General features: G+C 40.6%; 1 protein-coding gene across 11 annotated transcripts in view; it reads left to right on the top strand.

Annotated features, from left to right (window-relative positions):
- OSBPL1A (oxysterol binding protein like 1A) overlaps positions 1-21,720 on the top strand; it is a 233,268-nt gene that overhangs the window by 40,785 nt on the left and 170,763 nt on the right. For 5 of the 11 annotated variants that reach the window (XM_054460822.2, XM_063653504.1, XM_063653505.1 and 2 more), the window contains 2 exons: positions 13,996-14,107; positions 21,300-21,385. In XM_054460822.2, coding sequence (XP_054316797.1) covers positions 13,996-14,107; positions 21,300-21,385 — 198 coding nt within the window. Of the gene's footprint in view, positions 1-13,995; positions 14,108-18,508; positions 18,546-21,299; positions 21,386-21,720 lie in introns of all 11 variants that reach the window. The other 6 variants (XM_054460821.2, XM_063653502.1, XM_063653501.1 and 3 more) reach the window with 3 other exon arrangements.

Below are 21,720 nucleotides of genomic sequence, written 5' to 3'. Positions count from 1 at the left end.
ATTCCCTATGTTTTTCTTCTGCCCCATTTGTTTATGTCATCTTATGTAAAAAATGCAGATTCATGGAGCCAGACAAAGGCATGACTATTTTTTCCTACCCACCCCCTTACCTGAAAATTGTGTACTTCTCAATATCCTGCCCTTTCCCCTTTAAATTTGGAGCCCTCAAAAGTCATCTTCAGAGAAATATGCCTGTCTCCTGGGTGCGTGTCCTTAACTTTGGCAAATAAATCTAAAATGATTGGGACTTGTCTCATCATTTTTCTTGATTGACAATGTTATTGATAAAGTGGACCAGTGTGATTTGCTGCCAGATTCCCAGATGGCATGAGGCGGACACTGTACATGTATACTCTTGTCCATGTGAATCCAAACTGTCTTTGATTTTTTTTCCTAATAGGGATAGAAAAGGTACATTTGCCCTATCAGTTGCTGCTTACCATGTACCTGAAGTGGCAGAGTGGCTATAATCGGGGTCACTATTTGGTTGAGTTTGTGGAAGTTCACTGTCATCCTCCACATTCCATCTGGGTTTTATAGTGGCAGGTGAGTGAATTCAATGGAAATATGACAAGGACCATGGCCCCTGCATTCTCTTAGGTTTTTAAGGGTGGCACTGATTTCTGCCATCCCTTCTCGTATGGGATATTGGTTTTGATAAGTCTTGGCCGTGGCTGGGGGTGAGTAGCCACTTCCATTTGGCTCCTATACAATAGAGCAAGGAGGCAATGTGAGGATTGCGCCAACAACTAAGTGTGTCTATTCCAATTTCATATTCAGGGACTAGGAGAATGACCACTAGGTGTATTTCTGGATCCAGCCAGCACACGTACCGTGAGCCAGACCTCAGCCAGGGCGCCATTTATCATCTCACTTCCATACATGCCTCCTTTCTAACACAGGGGCCTCATGACATTTTGGATCTCTTGGTGTCGTTGCCAACTTGGACCTTAGATCTAACAGCTTGTGAGATGTCTTGGTGCTCCCCTTTCTCCACTGTATAGTTTCTTGAGTAAATGATCATTGGTCCCTTTGGGAATGGTCTGGGGAATTCACGACAGTGCATGTTTGCTTTGGTGTTGCAGAATCTTTCCCTGGAGGATCTGGCCTCTCCTTCAGTAAATAGTTCTGTGTCCAAAGTTGACTCAGGTCCAGAAACTGGACAAGGTATCATAAATTATTTTTTTTTCTTTTGAGACGGAGTCTTGCCCTGTTGCCTAGGCTGGAGTGCAGTGGCGCGATCTCAGCTCACTGCAACCTCTGCTTCCCAGGTTCAATGAATTCTCCTGGCTCAGCCTCCCAAGTAGCTGGGATTACAGATGTGTGCCACCATGCCTGGCTAATTTTTCTTTTCTTTTCTTTTTTGAGACAGAGTCTAGCTCTGTTGCCCAGACTGGAATGCAATGGTGTGATCTTAGCTCACTGCAACCTCTGTGTCCCGGGTTCAAGCAATTCTCCTGCCTCAGTCTCTTGAGTAGCTGGGATTACAGGCGCATGCCACCACACCTGGCTAATATTTGTATTTTTAGTAGAGTCAGGGTTTCACCATGTTGGCCAGGCTGGTCTTGAACTCCTGACCTCAGGTGATCTGCCTGCCTTGGCCTTCCAAAGTGCTGGGATTACAAGCGTGAGCCACTGCGCTCAGCTGGTATCATGACTTTTAATGGGGTGACTCTCTTCTGCTTCTGACCTTTCACTGTTGATATCTTTTGATGGTACAGATTGAGTTGTACTGGGATGGGTCCTAGCATCAGGGAAAAAGAAATGGTCCCCATTAAGAGATGTCAGGAGGCCAGAAGTGCCAGGAAAGACAGGTTTTTTTTGTTGTTGTTTTTTGTTTTGAGATGGAGTCTTGCCCTGTTGCCCACGCTGGAGTGCAGTGGTGCGATCTCAGCTCACTGCAACCTCTGCCTCCCGGGTTCAAATGATCTCCTGCCTCACCCTCCCAAGCAGCTGGGATTACAGGTGCCTGCCACCACGCCCAGCTATTTTTTGTATTTTTAGAAGAGTTGGGGTTTCACCACGTTGGTCACGCTGGTCTAGAACTCCTGACCTCGTGATCCGCCTGCCTCGGCCTCCCAAAGTGCTGGGGTTACAGGCATGAGCCACTGCGCCCAGCCTGGAAGGCAGGTTTTTAATAAGTGGGCATGCTAGATTGGATGTAGTATGAAGTCCAGAAAACATACCAGGTAATTAAATGCTATGGAAGGGCTTAGAGGTTCTATCATTTACCAAAGCAGAAGAAATTGCTGGTGAGAAAGACACCAGCCTCACTGAGAAGATCCCTGGCAATTCCCCTCCAACATCTAGGGCTGCTGTGAGAATGCCACTGTGGACCTGAGTTCACTGACAGCAAGGGGTGGTGTGGGGAAAGTGGACCCCAAGGCAGTAGAAGCCAGGAGAGGCAGCACTTACCCATCAGGAGCAAGGGGGGCACAGTTACGGTAATGAGTGGCAGGTTCAGCGGGGAACGGTAGGAGGGCTGACCTGCAGAGTTAAGGAAACGGTTAATAGAACCCAGCATTCCAAAGGGCAAAGTTAGATGGACAAATGGTAGTAGATACTACTTTCATCATCTTTTTTTTTTAGCTAGATTGAGAAACTACTGCCTTGTACTACACCGATGTCATTATATAGCTATTGGGTGCTCAGTTCTGTTTCTTCTTTTTTCTCTCCTTTTTCTCTTAGAGTTTGGCTGATTTCTGCTGACCTGTCTTCAAGTTTACTGAACGTTCCTCAGTGGTGCTCTGATATCTACTGATGAACCCATTGAAGGCAACTATTATCTCTGTTGCTATGATTAGTTGTTGCTATGGTTACTTCCAGTGCACCTCAGGCTTCACCTTCCTTCCGTTTCCAAATTCGGTGTTACCTCTGCAGAGGGCACAGGCTGATTCACTGGGAGGTGTTCCCCCGTGTTCCTGCTTCACCCTCAACCTTAGGCCTGCCTTATGTGCCTCAGCAGGTTCTCTCCACACTTTGGCTTCTGTCCACTAAGAGACTGCTGTTGCCTGTTCTCAGTAGTTGCTAGTCTTGGGGTAGGAGTAGAGGATGTGGGCTGGGGTTCTCTGTTGTCTGGGTCCAGCCTCCATCCTAGACCTGTGTCCTTGCTTAAGGGGAAGGAGTCCTTGAGGTGGTTCTTTACCACTTCCAGAAGTACCTACTTTTAATACTGTTAGCTCTTACTTGAGTTTTTTTTTTAACCTCCTGTTTATAGATAACATAGTTATGTCACTAATAGTTTTATTTTTCTAATTTTAGATTTTCTGTTGGCTTATCTCTGGAAGATAAGCATTTTGTTCTGCTCTTTGTCTCTCCCATTCTTTTTGTGTGTTTGTTTTTGAGACAGGGTCTCACTCTGTCACCCAGGCTGGAGTGCGGTGGCACAATCACAGGTCGAGCCTGGAGCCTCGACCTCCCAGGCTCAAGCGATCCTCTGACCTCGGCCTCATAGCTGGGACTACAGGCTCATGCCACCATGCCCACCTAATTTTTATACTTTTTGTAGAGACAAGGTTTCGCCATGTTTCCCAGGCTGGTCTTGAACTCCTGGGCTCCAGTGATCCCTGCCTGAGCCTCCCAAAGTGTTGGGATTACAGGCATGAGCCACTGCGCTGGCCTGTTTCTCCCATTCTTAATCCTTGCCAAAGCTACTTCACCTTTTTCATTCTCTTAGCCTATGACTAGATTTTGGTTAAATAAATATTGAGTTTATATTATTCTGACTGTGTTAGCTTGAGCCACTTGGGGCCTATGTTTGTTTGTTTTGGTATAACTCCTTATTTTTTCTGGAGTTAACAATTGCGGGCTGGGCACAGTGGCTCACGCCTATAATCCCAGCCATTTGTGAGGCTGAGATGGGTGGATCGCCTGAGGTCAGGAGTTCCAGAGCAGCCTGGCCAACATGGTGAAACCCCATCTCTACTAAAAATACAAAAATTAGCTGGGCATGGTGGCACACACCTGTAATCTCAGCTACTCAGGAGGCTAGGGCAGGAGAATCACTTGAACCTGAGAGGCGGAGGTTGCAGTGAGCCGAGGTCGCCCCATTGCACTCCAGCCTAGGCGATAAGAGCGAAACTCCATCTCAAAACAAAACAAAACAACAACAACAAAAACCAATTGCATGGGTTTTCTTAGTTTAGTTCTTTTTCTCGTCACATAATTTCAAAGTCTTTGTAACAGTTCCAAAGTTCTTTTTACTGTCTTTCACTATGATCATATATGTCATGTAATTATCCCTTCTGGGAGCAGCTCTCCTGATTTTTTATGTCTTTTTTTTTTTGAGACAGAGTCTTCTCTGTTGCCCAGGCTGGAATGCAGTGGCGCAATCTCAGCTCACTGCAACCTCTGCCTCCTGGGTTCAAAGGATTCTTCTGCCTCAGCCTCCCGTGTAGCTGGGATTACAGGTGTGTGTCACCACACCCAGTTCATTTTTCTATTTTTTGGTAGAGACAGGGTTTCACCATGTTGGCCAGGCTGGTCTCGAACTCCTGACCTTAAGTGATCTGCCCACTTTTGCCTCCCAAAGTGCTGAGATTACAAAGTGTGAGCCACCGTGCCCAGCCTGATTTTTTATGTCTTCTTGCTGTGCCTGGACTAGTTGGCCTCCAGAGCTGTACACATGGTGGTCATTCTGGAGCTTATGTCTTAGTCATTCTGGGAATTCTCTTCACCACTTTCTGATATTGGATTTCCTGTTTCCTGGGCCTCATGTCTTCCTCCATCTTGATTTGTCTGTCATTTGGTGGAGCACAGCCTTCAGGAGCTTCTTGAGAAAGGTTGCATGGGAAATATTTTTTTTGAGAATTCTTATGTCTGGAAATACCTCTTACCTTTGCATTTGAGTGATGGTTTGGCTATGTATAGATTGCTAGGTTGGAAATCACTTTCTCTCAGAATTTTGGAGGTATTGTGTCACTGTTTTCTAGCTTTTAGTGTTGTTGTTGAGAAGTCTAGGGCTATTCTGATTCCTGGTCCTGTGTGTGTGACCTGATTATTATTTAATCACTGGAAGTATATAAATTAAAATTAGAATGACAGGCTGGGCTCAGTGGCTCATGCCTGTAATGGCAGTGCTTTGGGAGGCTAAGGAGGGAGGACCACTTTAGGCCAGGAGTTTGAGGCCAGCCTGGGCAACATAGTGAGACCCTGTCTCTACCTACCCCCACCCCTAAAAAAAGAATGACAGATAACCTAATACAGTGACTTACAAAAAAAGTTAGTTTATTTCTCTGTAACCTAAAAGTCCAGATAAGTGGTCTTGGGCAGGTGGCAAATACTCAAATACTCAGATTTCTTCTGTCTTAATGTTCTACGACTTGTGGCTTTGACCATATCATCCCAATTGGGAGCATCCCAATCCCAGGAAGCAGGCTAGGGGAAGCAAAAAAGGGACAAAGAATATATACAGACTGCCCCTTCTAGAAGATTCCCAGAGGCTGTTATATGAGACTTCTGCTTAATCTCATTGACTGAAATATTCATGGCCACACTAGCTAAAGGGGAGCAAGGAAATGTAGTCTTTATTCTTGATGGCCATATGCCGAGCTAAAAAATGTTAGGGGTCAGATGGGATCTTCCCCTTCACCCTTGGTGTCCTAGAATTTTACTGTGTTTACCTTTAGACGTTTAAACCTGCGAATTAGGTTTCTATTGCTGCATAACAAATTGCCATAAACTTAGAGGCTTAAATCAACACCCATTTATTATTTCACAATTCTGAAGGTCAGAATTCCAAGCACACAGCCTAGCTGGATTCTCTGCTCAGGGACCGTGAAGACTGAAATTAAGGTGTCAGCTGAACTGTGTTCTCATCTGTGGTTGGGGGCTTTTTGCAAGTACACGCAGGTTGTTGGCAGAGTTCATTGTTTTGTTTTGTTTTTTTTCTTTTTTCTTTTGCGAGGGATCACTCTCAGCCCTTATAGGCCACCCTCAAATCATGGCCACACAGCCATGTCTGGACTTACTCACACTTTTCTCATCTCTTTGCCAGGAAGAGGCTAGCCCCTTTTGAGGGGTCACTTCAATAGGTCATGTCTACCTGGGATAATATTTGTTTCTTAAGGTTGACTGTGCCATATAACAAAACCTAACCAGGGAGATGTCTTCAAGTCTGTTTTCTAGTCTTTCTATTGCATATTTTATTTCTGCTGTTATTTTTAATGGTTAAGAATTTTAACTTTTTGACTGGATGTTCATTTTTTAATAGTATCCATTCTTGGTTAATGAAGAAATTTCTCATTTCTCTGAGGATATTATAGTTCTTTTAAAGGTTTTCTTCCACATTTTCATGTCTTTCAAACTTTTTTTTTCTTGTCTGTCTAGATCTTTCTCCTTTGTGCTAGTCATATGTCAGATCTCAGGTTGCAATTGGCTATTGATTCATATTTAATATTGACGCTTTTCAAAGCCTATAGAAGTTATGAGAGCATGAGTAAGACTTTTTTTTTTCTTTGAGACAGGATCTTACTCTGTCTCCCAGGCTTGATAGCAGTAGTGTGATTATAGCTAACTGCAGCCTTGACCTCCTGGGCTCAAGTGAACCTCCCACCTCAGCCTCCCAAATAGCCAGGACTGTAGGTGTACATCACCATGCCTGGCTGATTTTTAAATTTGTTATAGAGAAAGGGTTGTGCCATGTTGCCTAGGTTGGTCTGGAACTCCTTGGCTCAAGCGATCCCAGACCTCGATCTCCCAAAGTGCTGGGATTACAGGTGTGAGCCACCGCACCTGACCATGAGTGAAACTTACTGTTGGGCTTCATTGTGGGGTGAACTTTGTTCAATTTATATAGTAGACTGTGGTGTATCTTTTACCTTTTTGAAGGCTTTTTTATTTTTTTCTTTTTTGAGACAGAGTCTCAGTCTGTTGCCCAGGCTGGAGTGCAGTCGCATGATCTTGGCTCACTGCAACCTCCGCCTCCCAGGTTCAAGCGATTCTCCTGCCTCAGCTTCCCAAGTAGCTGGGATTATAGGTGCACATCACCATGCCCAGCTAACTTTTTATATTTTTAGTAGAGATGGAGTTTCACCATGTTGGCCAGGCAGATCTTAAACTCCTGACCTCAAGTGATCCACCTACCTCAGCCTCCCAAAGTGCTGAGATTATAGGTGTGAGCCACCATGCCTGGCCTGAAGGTGTTTTTATGTATTGTATAAAACATATTAACCTCTGTGCCTCAGGTTCCATATCTTTAAAAAGAGGTGTAATAATAATAATACCTACCTCGTATGATTTTTGTGAAGATTAAAATTTGAGTTTAATAAAAGTAAAACTTTAGAACAGTGTCTGATACAGGTAAATGTTAATTAAATATTGAGAATTGTTATATTTACTTGGAAATAATTGTTTAAGTCCTTAATCTGGCCTTAAATTTGGTATATCTTTGATTTTTCTCAGGAAAGAACTAATATATTATCTTTTAAGTGGATATACATTTATTGTTGATATTTTTCAATAAATTTGGGTTTTAGGGGATACTTTCTTTATTTGCCAAAGTCTAGGGAGTTGTATTTCCACACACATGGGCATTGGATTAAAACTTACCCTTTCAGGTAACCATCTTTTGGTAGCTGAGTTTTTAAATGTTTTAACACATTATCCTGCCCTCTCTATGTCAGTATATCAACATGATGAAACCCAAAAAAGGTGTTCTCATATTTCCTTGGAGTTGTATTAATACGAGTTGTATGACTCATTATTTAAATCATTTTTTTGAACCTCTCTTTGTAGTCTCTAGGAGTTCAATAAGCATAATTCTTTTTTTTTTTTTTTTTTTTTCAGATGGAGTGTCGCTCTGTTGGCCAGGATGGAGCTCAGTGGTGCGATCTCGGCTCACTGCAGCCTCCACCACCCGAGTTCGAGTAATTCTCCTGCCTCACCCTCCCGAGTAGCTGGGATTACAGCCATGCACTACCATGCCCGGCTAATTTTTGTATTTTTAGTAGAGACGGGGTTTCACTATATTGGCCAGACTGGTCTCGAACTCCTGACCTCATGATCTGCCTGCCTCGGCCTCCCAAAGTGCTGGGATTACAGGCGAGAGCCACTGTGCCTGGCCCAATAAGCATAATTTTTAGAAATTATTTCTCCTTTCTAATCTTGAAACCTGAAGCCTGCATTAAGAAATTGCTTTATAGCTGGGCGCCGTAGCTTACGCCTGTAGTTCCAGCACTTTGAGAGGCCAAGACAGGCAGATCACCTGAGGTCAAGAGTTCAGGACCAGCCTGGCCAACATGGTGAAACCCCCATCTCTACTAAAAATACAAAAATTAACTGGGCGTGGTGGCGGGCACCTATAATCCCAGCTACTCGGAAGGTAGAGGCTGAGGCAGGAGAATCGCTTGAACCTGGGAGGCAGAGGTTGCAGTGAGCCAAGATCTCACCACAGCACTCCAGCCTGGGTGACAGAGCAAGACTCCGTCTCAAAAAAAAAAAAAAAAAAAAAATACAAGAAGTAAAACTTTTCATGTGGTATTTCTGTTGAAAGTAGATAATTTTATGGAAAAATTATCTTTCATAATCAATACAGGAATGTTCATAGCAGCATAATTCCTAACAGTTAAAAAGGAGAGGCTGAGTTTGGTGGCTCACGCCTGTAATCTCAACACTTTGGGAGGCCAAGGCAGGAGGATTGCTTGAGGCCAGGAGTCCATGATCAGCCTGGGAAACATAGCAAGACCCTATCTCTACAAAAAATGAAAAAAAAAAAAAAATAGCTGGGCACAGTGGCGTGTGCCTGTAGTAGTCCCAGCACTTTGGGAGGCTGAGGTTGGAAGATCTCTTGAGCCAGGAGTTTGAGGCTGCAGTGACTATGATCATGCCACTACACTCCAGCCTGGACAACAGAGTGAAACCCTGTCTCTACCTAAAATAAATAAAAATAAAAAATAGAAATAACTCAAATATTCATTAGTTATTTAATAGATAAACATGTGGTATAGTTATGCAATGGAGTATTATTCAGAAATCAAGAGAATGAAGTATTGATACACGCCAAAACATAAATGAACCTTGAGAACATGCTAACTGAAAGAAGCTAGACACAAAAAGCCACATATTGTTTAATTTATTTATAGAAATGTCCAGAGTAGGCAAATCCATAGAGACTGAAAGTAGATTAGTGGTTGCTAGGGGATTACGAGGAGGGGAAATAGGCAATGATTGTTAACAGATATGGGGTTTCTTTTTGTAGTGATGAGATGTTCTGAAATTAGATATTGATGATGTACAACTCTATGAATATACTCAAAGCCACAGAATTGTGCACTTTTAGCAGGGTGAAGTTTATGGTATGTGAATTACATCTCAATAAAGCTGTTATTTAAAAAAAAAATCTGGGCATGAGGATTTTTCTCTAAGTATTGCATCTGAGATGACTTGTGTGATGGTGACAGCAATATAATGGCGCAATAAGGGAATGACTGACTGCTGAGCGGAAAGTGGAGCTGGGGCGATTGGGGAGCGTGATTCACGGCTGTGTTAACTTTGTTCTTTGCTCTCACCCTTGTGGTGCCGCTGGTGCAAACATACTCTGTGCAGCCATTAAAAAATAAAAGTATCATGCTCAAAGTGAATATTTTACTCCTCTGACTTTTTAGTAGTTAGTTGTCAAATTGGCCAAAGTGCTGTCTTAGCCAGGAGTATTTTCAGTAAAACATCTTTATTCAGGAAAAAGTATTCGAAAACAAATAGCATGGCTCTAGGGGCAGGGAGTATAGCAATGAACAAGAGACCAAATCCCTTTTTTCATAAAAGAGGAGCAAACAATACAGGCGTTTAGAAGTGCTATGAAAATTAGTAAGGTAAGGGGATGAGAGTTTGGGAGTGGATAATGCTCCTTTAGAAAGTGAGTGAGGAAGGCTTCTCTGAGGAGGATGCTTGGATTAAAAAAAAAAATTAAAATATATCTACATTTCCTTTATCAACTTCCTTTTTTTTTTTTTTTTTTTTTTTGAGATGGAGTCTTGCTTTGTTGCCCAGGCTGGAGAGCAATGGGGCAATCTCAGCTCATTGCAACCTCTGCCTCCTGGGCTCAAGCAATTCTTCTGCCTCAGCCTCCCAAATAGCTGGGACTACAGGTGTGCGCCACTACGCCCGGCTAATTTTTTTATTTTTAATAGAGACGGGGTTTCGCCATGTTGGCCAGGCTGGTCTTGAACTCCTGATCTCAAGTGATCCGCCCACCTCGGCCTCTCAAAGTGCTGGGATTACAGGCATGAGCCACTGTGCCTGGCCTTTCAACTTCCTTAACACCTGATTATTTTGACCCTTTCTAGTCTGAGTCTTGGCTCTCCCATTTAACTTAATTTTTTTCCAAAGGTTGGCAGTGGTTTATATACTTTAAGAGTTTCTGTTTTCTTATTTTTCCATAGCTATACTTTAACGAGGCTGACTACTTCTCTGGAAGGAGGCATGCTACAGTTTATTTCTCTGGCTGCTTTTATGATTCCTGCCTTTTTTTTCCCTTACCCTTCATTATAGATGTTCTTTTCATTTTATTTTTTTTAAACATTCTTTTCAGCTGGGTGCAGCGGCTCATGCGTGTAGTCCCAGCACTTTCGGAGGCCGAGGTGGGCAGATCACTTGAGCTCAAGGGTTCGAGACCAGCCTGGGCAACATGGCAAAACCCTGTCTCTACAAAAAAATGCAAAAATTAACCAGCCATGGTGGCACATGCCTGTAGTCCCAGCTACTCAGGAGGCTGAGGTGGGAGGATCACTTGAGCCCAGGAGGTCAAAGCTGCAGTAAGCCGAGGTCGTGCCACTGCGTTCTACCCTGGGTGACAGAGCTAGACCCTGTCTCCTCCCAAGAAAACAAAAAAAACAACAAAACAAAAAGTCCCCCACATTCTCTTTTTTCTTGAAACTTTCCCCCTCAACAAACCAATCTACTCTATGGCCTTATTTTCTCCTCCTGGGGTTCATTGGACATTGGCACTTTCACCTCATGCTCTACTCTAGGCATCCAGGTCCTCTGCTCTGCTGCATGCTGGGCGTCCCTAGCTGCCCCTTGGGCATCTGAAACTTCATGCACCTAAAATGGGCCTCATATTCCTCCAGCACCTGCTCCCTACACAATATTTGAGTTGGTCTTTGAATAGTTTTCACTGCAAATCCTCCTTTCTCCACTGGAGAACATACCCATTGTGTTTAACCTAGACTTCTTATTTTATTTATTTATTTTTTTTGAGACAGAATCTTGCTCTGTCACCCAGGCTAGAGTGCAGTGGCACGATCTCTGCTCACTGCAACCTCTGCCTCCCGGGTTCAAGCGATTCTTGTGCCTCAGTCTCCTGAGTAGCTGCTGGGACTACCAGCATATTCCACCATGCCCGGCTAATTTTTGTATTTTTGGTAGAGACTAGGTTTCACCAGGTTGGCCAGGCTGGTTTCAAACTCCTGGCCTCAAGTGATCCGTCTGCCTCAGCCTCCCAAAGTGCTGGGATTACCTTCATGGGTTTATTGACCATTTGTACATCTTCTTTGGAGAAATGTCTATTCAAGTTATTTGCCCATTTTTTAATCTGGTTATTTGTTTTGTTTTTGAGTTTTAGACATTCTTTACATATTCTGTATATGAATCCCTTGTCAGATACATGATTTGCAAGTATTTTTTCCTGTTCTCTGGGTTTCCTTTTTCTCTCTTGATAGGGCCCTTGGATGTACAAAAGTTAAAGTTTGATGAAGTTTTTCATTTTTTGCCTGTGCTTTTGGTGTCATATCCAAGAAATCATTGCTAACTCAGGTCTTGTGAAGCTTTCTTGGTATTTTTTCTTCTAATAATTTTAATAGTTTTAGTTTTGACATATTTGACCTATATCAAGTTAGTTTTTGTGTACGGTGTAAGGTGTGTGTTTAACTTTATTCTCCTGCATGTGGTTATTCAGTTTTCCCAGTATCATTTTTTGAAAAGACTGTCTTTTCTGCATTGAACTGTCTTGGCACTTATGTCAAAAATCATTTGACCATATATCCGAGAGTTTATTTCTGGGCTCTCTATTCTGTTCTGTTGGTCTGTGTGTCTATCTTTATGCCAGTACCATGTTGTTTTGATTATGGTAACTCTGTAGTTAGTTTTGAAGTCAAGATGTATCTCTAACTTTGTTCTTCTTTTCAATATTATTTTGGCTTTTTGGGGTCCCTTGAAATTCCATATGAATTTTAGGAGGGGATTTTCTGTTTCTGTAAAAATGTCATTAGTATTTGATAGGGATTGCATTGAATCTGTAGATAGCTTTGGGTAGTATTCTCCTCTTAACAATATTAAGTCTTTCCATCCATGATCACAGGATGTTTTCCCATTTATTTATGTCATTTTACATTTCTTTCAGCAGTGTTTTGTGCTGAGTCGTTTGTGTATAAGCCTTTTGTCTTCATGGTTAAGTTTATTCCTAAGCATTTTATTCTTTTTGATGCTACTATAAATAGAATTGTTTTTCTTAGTTTCCCTTTTTGGATTGTTCATTGTTGTCTTTGCCCATTTTTAATTGGGTTGTCTTTTTATCATTGAGGTGTAAATGTTCTTTATATATTCTGGATACAAGTCAAGAGACTTGTATTTGTAAATTTTTTTTCTCATTCTGTGGGTTGCTCTACTTTCTTTAATTAATATGAACTATTTAGGTAAAGCATGAAAACATGAATCCCAAAATGTTACTTTTAAGATGATAGAAAATGTTAAGATATTTTATAAGAATTCACTTTATTAAAGTATTAGGAGATTTTAAAAAACCATTTTCCTGTTTTTTTAATATGGTAGTACATTTTATATAATAATACTCAAATATGAAAAATGTGTTTGTAAACACTATGTACTGTACTGGGAAATGTAGGTATAAAACAATTGTGGCATATAAGTAAAATTATGTTACGAAAACTCAAATTTTGCCTAGGGAAATTGATTAGTAAGAAATACACCAAAATGTTTATAGTGGTCATAAAATGATGAGGATAATAAGTATATGTATTTTTGGCCTGTTTATGTTTTTTAGATTTTATTTAAGCATTTTTTGCTATGAAAACATTCTAAAAGAATGTAGGAAATGTACGTCATGGCCCAAAGGAAAGATGAAATTCCTAGGACAGCATAACGTGTAGCAACACAGGATATCACTTCATATTTTACAGGCACTGTCAGTCTAGAAGTTAGAACAGCACTGTTTTTCAGCCTCCCTTAGTGCAAGACTGAAGAGCAAGCATTGCCATCATCCCCTCCTTAGGTGCTGTGTATCTTAAGATAATCAAACATCAAATTTCTAATACTGACCGCAATATCAGAAATTCTGTTCCTCCATTTCTGCTGTCTTGTTAAGTTGTATAACTGACCTAGTGATACTGGACGTATGTACATTATCAATTCATTTGAAATTTCCATGAGAGCAGCTAGCCACTTAGAGTAAATAAAAATATGTAATTATTATCTATTGTTGAATATTGACTTCAGGAGATTGTCATGCTTACCTAATGCTTAATGATAATGCTTCATTATAAACCATTCCTTCAATAATGGTGTATCCTATCAGTCAATAATGGTATATCACTTTAGAAAATAATGCTTTATTTTGTTTAAATATCAAGATTAATTTTTTAAAAATCTTGGTCTGTTGGGCAGAAATTATATTTCTCAACAGGCCTTAGAGGAATGATCTTCAGTGAATGTACTTCCTTCTGTAATTTAAATAGTGGCTTTGTTTACTAATACATTTAATTTGACCACGTGAATTATTTTGGCAAAACAGCCAGATAGTTTACTTAAAAAAATCAATTATAGAAGTTGGCTGTGTATCAATTGTGGATTGGCAATTGTTTAGGCAATTGTCAAGTATTATCACAATTAGTTGAATCACTTATTTATTATAGACATAACGTGATACATTCTCACCTGGTGCTTTTTTCTATTGTGGAGACTCTGTAGTAGTTAGTAATTTGGAAAAGGGTGGTAATGCAGTAAAATCTTAGCTTAATAGTTAAAAATAAATTCTCTGATTTTTAGGAGTTGGTAATGCTTCTTTTAGAATATAATGCTGATACTACTATTGTTAATGGGAGTGGACAGACAGCAAAAGAAGTTACTCATGCCGAAGAAATCAGAAGCATGCTTGAAGGTAAATATCATGGATGTGAACATAAACAGCATTTACTTTCATTATAACCAAGGTTCAGATTATGACTAAAAATGGCTTCTGAGAAAGAGGACAAAACAGGATAACCAGCTGATGCTCTAATGATAATGTCATCTTGGAGTCATTGATTAAACACACAATTACCTATATGATAGTTTCTTCACTTAAAGCTTTTAAACTCTTAATTTGTACAAAATTATGGCAAATTTTAAAAATCTGTTTTTCAGGCTGGGTGTGGTGGCTCACATCTGTAACCCTAGCACTTTAGGAGGCTGAGGCAAGAGGATCACTTGAGGTTAGGAGTTCTAGACTAGCCTGGGCAACATAGCGAAACCCCTGTCTCTACAAAAAATAAAAAATTAAAAAATTAAAAATTAGGTGGATATGATGGTGTGCACCTGTAGTCTCAGCTACTTGGGAGGCTGAGGCAGGAGGATCGTTTGAGCCTAGGAATTTGAGGCTGCAATGAATCCTGATTGTGCTACTGTACTTTGGTACAGGCAACAGAGCGAGACCCCCCCCAAAATATTTGTATTTTGGGTCTCAAAAAAAAAATTTGTTTTTCAAATACTCAACAAAATTAAAAGTAGAAAATTAGAGACATGAGGGAATGTGGCTAATAGGCTGATGAAATATGACAATGAAGGGATACAGAAGTGCAGGACAGTAAGAGGTGGCAGTGCAAACTGTAAGAGGTGTTGTTTTTGAGAGTCACTTGATGTTGGGAAGATAGCTCTGGCTGCCTCAGTTTTCTTTTCACCCAGGCTGGAGTGCAGTGGCGTGATCTTGGCTCACTGCAACCTCCACCTCTCGGGTTCAAGTGATTCTCCTGCCTCAGCCTCCCGAGTAACTGGGATTACAGGCACGCACCACCATGCCCAGCTAAGTTTTTGTATTTTTAGTAGAGACGGGATTTCACCGTGTTGGTCAGGCTGGTCTTGAATTCCTGACCTCAGGTGATCCGCCTGCCTTGGCCTCCCAAAGTGCTAGGATTACAGGCCTGAGCCACCGCGCCTGGCTCACTATTTATTTATTTATTGAGATGAGGTCTCACTGTGTTGGCCAGGCTGGTCTTGAACTCCTGGTCTCAAGTGGTCCTCTCATCTCGGCCTCCCAAAGTACTAGGATTATAGGTGTGAGCCACTGTGCCTGGCCTTCTCAGTTTTCTTGAGGTCTTCATTGCAGTATAGCAGGCAGCAGTAATTTCCTGATGGTTGAGCTTCATTGTTATCAATGTCAAAGACTAATTTGCATTTAAGAAAACATGAGTCTGCAATAACTCAGGACTTTCTCTAAAGCAGTTTAAAACAAAAAACATTTCGATGCTTACACTTGGACACCCTCATACAATAGGATCTTTCTTTGAATGGCCAGGGCTTTCCTATAATTATTTGTTAGTAGTATTTCTAATGTCGAGAAGAGAAGATTTTTAATTTTCTACTTAATGAGTAAAGATACTGAATTAGAGTTGCAGTTTCACACATACCCTTTCTTTCCTTTGGAATTCGGAGAAAGGCAATGTAATTTTGTACTTAAAGGATGTTGATTTCTTAATTTAAATTTTCAATATTTTTATTTATGTAAAAACCAAGATCCTGCTGTTTATTACCCCAATTAGTCTTGAGAGCTATAATCTCACTCGTTCTGTAGTTTAAAAAACAACACAAAATCTACTTGTTGGACTTCTTAAGGTCAGTGTCTTGTTTCTGCACTCAAAATGAACCCTCTCCTTATCAATGAACAAGAAAATTAACACATAACATCTTCTATCAGACCCTGTGTTATATGAATTTAGCAACATGGAGAACATATTAGCTGTGGTTCCTGCCCTTTAATAATTTGTGACCGAATAGGGAGGATGAGGTACTGTCTTTAATTATGTCTTGTCATTTTAATTATAACAAGAAGAGAACCCAGAACTGAGGTTTTCCTGACAGACTGGAATGTTAGGTTAGTCTGACAAGTTGACATTTAATAAGGGCAATTGTAAAGACACGCTCTAAGACATTTCAAAACTCAAACTGCACAAGGAAAAGGGCTTAGTTGACTTTACAGGTAATATGATTTGTCGGCTGATGTGGTCTTAGCTTGGGAAATAGAAGTAGAGACTGAATTGAGTGATTCTGCTCTAATGAGAGCACCTTACCCACATATAATAACATTTGTGGATAGAGTGTTAAATGGATCATTGGCAGACTACTGGAAGTACCTTGAGGAACCCACCATAAGTAGACCATAAGACCATAAATAGATCAGAAACCGTGTCATAGGGGCTGGGCACAGTGGCTCATGCCTGTAATCCCAGCACTTTGGGAGGCTGAGGTGGGCAGATCACTTGAGGTCAGAAGTTCGAGACCAGCCTGCCCAACATGGGTGAAACCCCATCTCTACTAAAAATACAAAAATCAGCTGGGCGTAGTGGTGGACACCTGTAATCCCAGTGACTCGGGAGGCTGAGGCAGAAGAATCACTTGAACCCGGGAGGCAGAAGTTGCAGTGAGCTGATCGCACCACTGCACTCTAGCCTGGGAGGGCCAGGTACAGTGGCTCACACCTGTAATCCCAGCACTTTGAGAGGCTGAGGCGGGTGGATCACGAGGTCACGAGTTCAAGACCACCCTGGCCAAGATGGTGAAACCTCGTCGTCTCTACTAAAAATACAAAAATTAGCTGGGCACGGTGGCAGGCAGCAGGCAGCTGTAGTCCCAGCTACTCAGGAGGGTGAGGCAGGAGAATTGCTTGAACCCAGGAGGTGGAGGTTGCAGTGAGCCGAGATTGTGCCACTGTGGTCCAGCCTAGGTGACAGAGTGAGACTCCGTCTCAAAAAAACAAACAAACAAAGAAGAAACCATGTCATAGGATAATGCATGGAGAGACAGGAAATGTTTTACCCTAGAAAGAAAGACATAGGCAGACACAATGAATTTATACTCAAGTACCTGAGAGCTGTGACTTGGGAGAAGGGATGATCTTATTTGTGGCCAAACCAGGGCTGTTTGATTGCCTAGTTGATGGAGTAGCAGGGAGTTTATCTTTGGGTCCAATATATAGAAATAATGGCTTGGATTGCCTTGAAAGATACATGATTGGAAGTATTCAGCAAACGATAGACTATTGTTAGGCACTATTACTAATGCTGCCTTCTTCTACATCTTGTCTTTTTATTTTGAAAAATTTTGGCTGAGCACGGTGGCTCACACCTGTAATCCCAGCACTTCAGGAGGCCAAGGTGGGCGGATCCTGAGGTCAGGAGATCGAGACCATCCTGGCTAACATGGTGAAACCCCGTCTCTACTAAAAATACAAAAAAAAAAAATTAGCCAGGCATGGTGGCACGTGCCTGTAGTCCCAGCTACTTGGGAAGCTGAGGCAGGAGAATCACTTGAACCCGAGAGGCAGAGGTTACAGTGAGCCGAGATTGCGCCACTGCACTCCAGCCTGGCCAACAGTGAGACTCTGTCTCAAAAAAATAAAAAAGAAAAATTTCTAATCTATGGAAAAGTTTCAAGAATACTGCAGTAAACATTTGTATGTCCTTCACTCAAATTCACCGATTGTTAACATTTTGCCATATCTGGTTGAGACTGTTACATATTTTATGTTACTTATTTACTTTTAATTTTTTTGTTGAACTATTTGAGAGTAATTTGCAAACATAGTGATACTTCACCCCTAAATACTTCAGTATGTCTTAAGAACAAGGATTATTTCCTTACATAATCACAATATAGTGCTCGATTTCAGGAAAATTAGCATTAACATAACATTATATAATATATATTTTTATATTCAGATTTAGCCAGTTGTCCGAATAATGTCCTTTGTAGCATTTTCCCCTCCAATCCTAGGTTAGATTCTAGGATCTAATCCAGAATCCCACATTGCATTTAATTGTGACATCATCTCTTTCATCTCCTTTTATCTGAAACAATTCCTCAGCCCTTTTCTTGATACTGACTTTTTTTTTTTTTTTGAGACAGAGTTTCACTCTGTCACCCAGGCTGGAGTGCAGTGGTGTGATCATAGCTCACTGAAGCCTTGCATTCATGGGCTCAAGTGACTCTCCTGCCTCAGCCTCCCAAGTAGTTAGGATTATAGGCATGTACCACCATGCCTGGCTTTATGTTATGTTATGTTATGTTTTTTATATTATGTATTACTTTATTTTATTTTATTTTTATAGAGAAAAGGCCTCAATATATTGCCCAGGCTGGTCTGGAGCTCCTGGCCTCAAGTGATTCTCTTAATTTAGCCTCCTAGAGTATTGGGGTTAACAGGCGTGAGTCTTGCCACCTGGCTGATATTTCCTCTTTTTGAAGAGGAAAGCGATTGTGGAATTATTTGTAGAATGGACCTTGATTTTGGTTTTTCTCTTGTGATTAGATTCAGGATATGTATTTCTGTCAGAAGCAGTATGTAGGTAAGTTTCTATCCCATGCCAGTGCATCCTGTTAGGAGGCACATAATGTCACTTTGTTTCATTATTGGTGATGTTAACTCTGATCACTTTGTGGTCCACTGTAAAGGCATCTTTTCCCTTTGTAATTAATAAATGACCTGCAGAGAGAAAAACTGAGACAATGTAAATACCCCATTTACCAATAAACTTCTACTCAGTGGTTTTAGCATTCATGGATAATATTTGCCCTAATCATTGATTACTCTAGTGGTTGCAAAGTAATGATTTGCTATCATGAATGAAATATATTTTCCAGGTGCTCTCCTGCATTTCAAGTGTACTACTATTCAGCCTATTCTCTGCATGTATGTAAGCATCAGTCAGGACAGAGGTAGACTTTGTGACCTCTAAGATCCTCACTAACTTGATTCTGATGGAAAAGAAAGACAGTTTAGAGTGATACTAAATTTAAATCTTATAGGACAAATATTTTTTGGATTTGTAGCATTTGCTTTAGGAATATTTATTGAGATATAAAGTATATGCAGAAAAGTTCACATCATGAATGTATAGCTCTTTTAGAACTATTTCTGTAGAACACATCTCTGTAAAAAACATCCATATCAACATTGCGAGCATTCTAGAAGCCTGACCACCCAGACTAGAATATTTGTTTTCATTGATGTAATCAGCAGTTTTATTTCAGTGTCCTGAAAGAATACAGGACAGGAACATAATCTAAGAACATATATAGTATTTTCAACTCCATATTCCTGACCATTTTCCTTCATTTATGAGCCTAGACAACCTAGAAAGAAACAATAGGGTATCTTTTCTTTTCCTTCCCTAAAACCTGGGACAAACATTAAGCATTATTTGAATATTCAACACGTATTTATTGACCAACTATGCATTGTGCCAGATGCTGTCATAAATGCTTTGGTTACACAGACAGATAAGAACAAGTACCTGACTTCAAGAATGACAGAGGGGATAAATTACAGGTCAGGGTGATACATGCAGTGGCGGAGGGATGTGCGAGAGGTATAGGAGATGTCACTGTTCTCAAAGAGGTCCTAGTTCAGCAGCCATAGAACCAGTGGGAGGAAAGATTGAAGACAGTGCATCCCAGCAGCAGAAGCCATGGACAGTCTACAGAGAGGCTTGGCTGTCTTCTGAGGTAGAGTCTGGGTGTGGAAATAAAAATGTGAGAAAAGAAGATGATGGTATATAGCAGTGTTAGTCATTTCTTAAGACAAAGGTAAACTAGTTTCAGCAGTTCCTGGATTCAATATATGTGTTCCCTGTAGTTTAAATGCAATGGTACGTGTAGAGTCTTAAACAGCATTTAGCACATAGTGATTACTATTAACAAATGTTCATCTGTTTCCCCAGTCACCTGACTCCCCAACCTGCTTCTCTGTCTATGACTTGACTTTAGTCAGGATGACCTGAAAAACCTTTTATAGTTCCTCCTTTGCAGCCTCTGCACAGGACATTGTAGACGTATATTTAGTGGGATCACCAAGCCTTTCTCTGAAATTGCTTCTTTTCTATAAAACAAAATAGAATTCAGATCTAACAGAAATTAGATCTTACTTACATATTCCATTCTCTTACACAAATCAGATTACCAGTTGCTCATTTCCTGTAAGTATGACTTCAGAAGAAGCGTAGTGATAACAGCATGGACTCTGGAACTAGCCTGCTTGAGTTCAAATCCCAGCTCCTCCACTCTGGTTGTGTGACCTTGGTTAAATTCCATAACCTCTTGGTGCCTCAGTTCCTTTGTCTGTAAAAATCAATATAATAACAACACCTACCTCAGAGTAGTTAATGAGGATTTAATGAGTTAGTATTTTTAAGGAGCTTTGAATAGCACTTGGCATGTAGTAAGTGCTAAAGTATTTGTTAAAGATATAAAAATAGGCAAGGTGGCTCATGCCTATAATCTCAGTGCTTTGAAAAGTTGATGCAGGAAGACTGCTTGAGGCCAGGAGTTTGAGACCAGCCTGGGCAACATAATAAGACCCCCATCTCTACAAAAAATATTCGCCAGTTGTGGTGGTGCACACCTGTAGTCCCAGCTACTTGGGAGGCTGAGGCGGGAGATCGTGTGAGCCCAGGAGTTTGAAGCTGCAATGAGCTATGACTGTGCCACTGCACTCCAGCCTGGGTGACAGGATGACAGGCTTGGTGATCCCACTAAATATACATCTACAATGTCCTGTGCAGAGGCTGCAAAGGGGGAACTACACAAGGTTTTTCAGGTCATCCTGGCTAAAGTTATGGACAGGTAACTTTCTCAACATATATACATACATACATAAATTTTATATTTTTAGGTGGCAATTTATAAATAAATTGATATGTCTGCATATATTTATATGACATGTACGTCTATCAGTGCTATTTCTTATTATTATTTTTCACATTCTAAGGTTCTAGAAGGTATGAACCCCACTTATCTACCTTTCCAAGGCAAATATGTAATAGTATTTCAGTAGATAAAAGTAATCCATAATTAGTTTTGATGGTTATTGTTAGTGAGTAAAATACTTAAAGACTTCTGAATTAAAAACCCAAATTCATCCAAACCTGAAATAAATAGAACTCTGTAATCTGAATTGTAAGGTAATAACAATAATTTTTAACTGCATTTGAATTACAATCCAAAACATTTTGGTTTTTCTCATCATGATCACTTTATTCTTTATAATGAATTTGTAATTGGATCCTGACTAGCAGTGGATAATAAGTACTTTTCTTTTACAGCTGTAGAAAGGACTCAACAAAGAAAGCTTGAAGAATTACTTTTAGCAGCAGCAAGAGAAGGCAAAACAACAGAACTCACAGCTCTGGTAAAACAAAAACCCCCAAAAGACAAAAAGCAGTCTTTCTTTACACTTCAGGAAAATTTTTACTTAATGCTAAGTACATAATTTAGTTGAATTGTGGAACCAAGAACTCCAGAGATCATAATAGCAGAACCAAAGTTCTTAATATCTAAAAACACTCAGCATGGTGATAGTTTAAGCAGGACACATTTTAAATGGTGATATCTTTCTGAATTTCTGATTTACACCCACCCTAATCCCCCTGAAAACCTGATGGATTAGAATCTGATTTTTCATGCTAAATAGTTAACATAAGGACAACTTATATATATATTACATATATTTTGTGATTAAGCCAA

Source organism: Pongo pygmaeus, chromosome 17 (genome assembly GCF_028885625.2).
Source record: "Pongo pygmaeus isolate AG05252 chromosome 17, NHGRI_mPonPyg2-v2.0_pri, whole genome shotgun sequence".
Lineage (NCBI taxonomy): Eukaryota > Metazoa > Chordata > Mammalia > Primates > Hominidae > Pongo > Pongo pygmaeus.
Note: the sequence above shows the minus strand (reverse complement) of the source record. Positions and strands in the feature narration are given on the sequence as shown.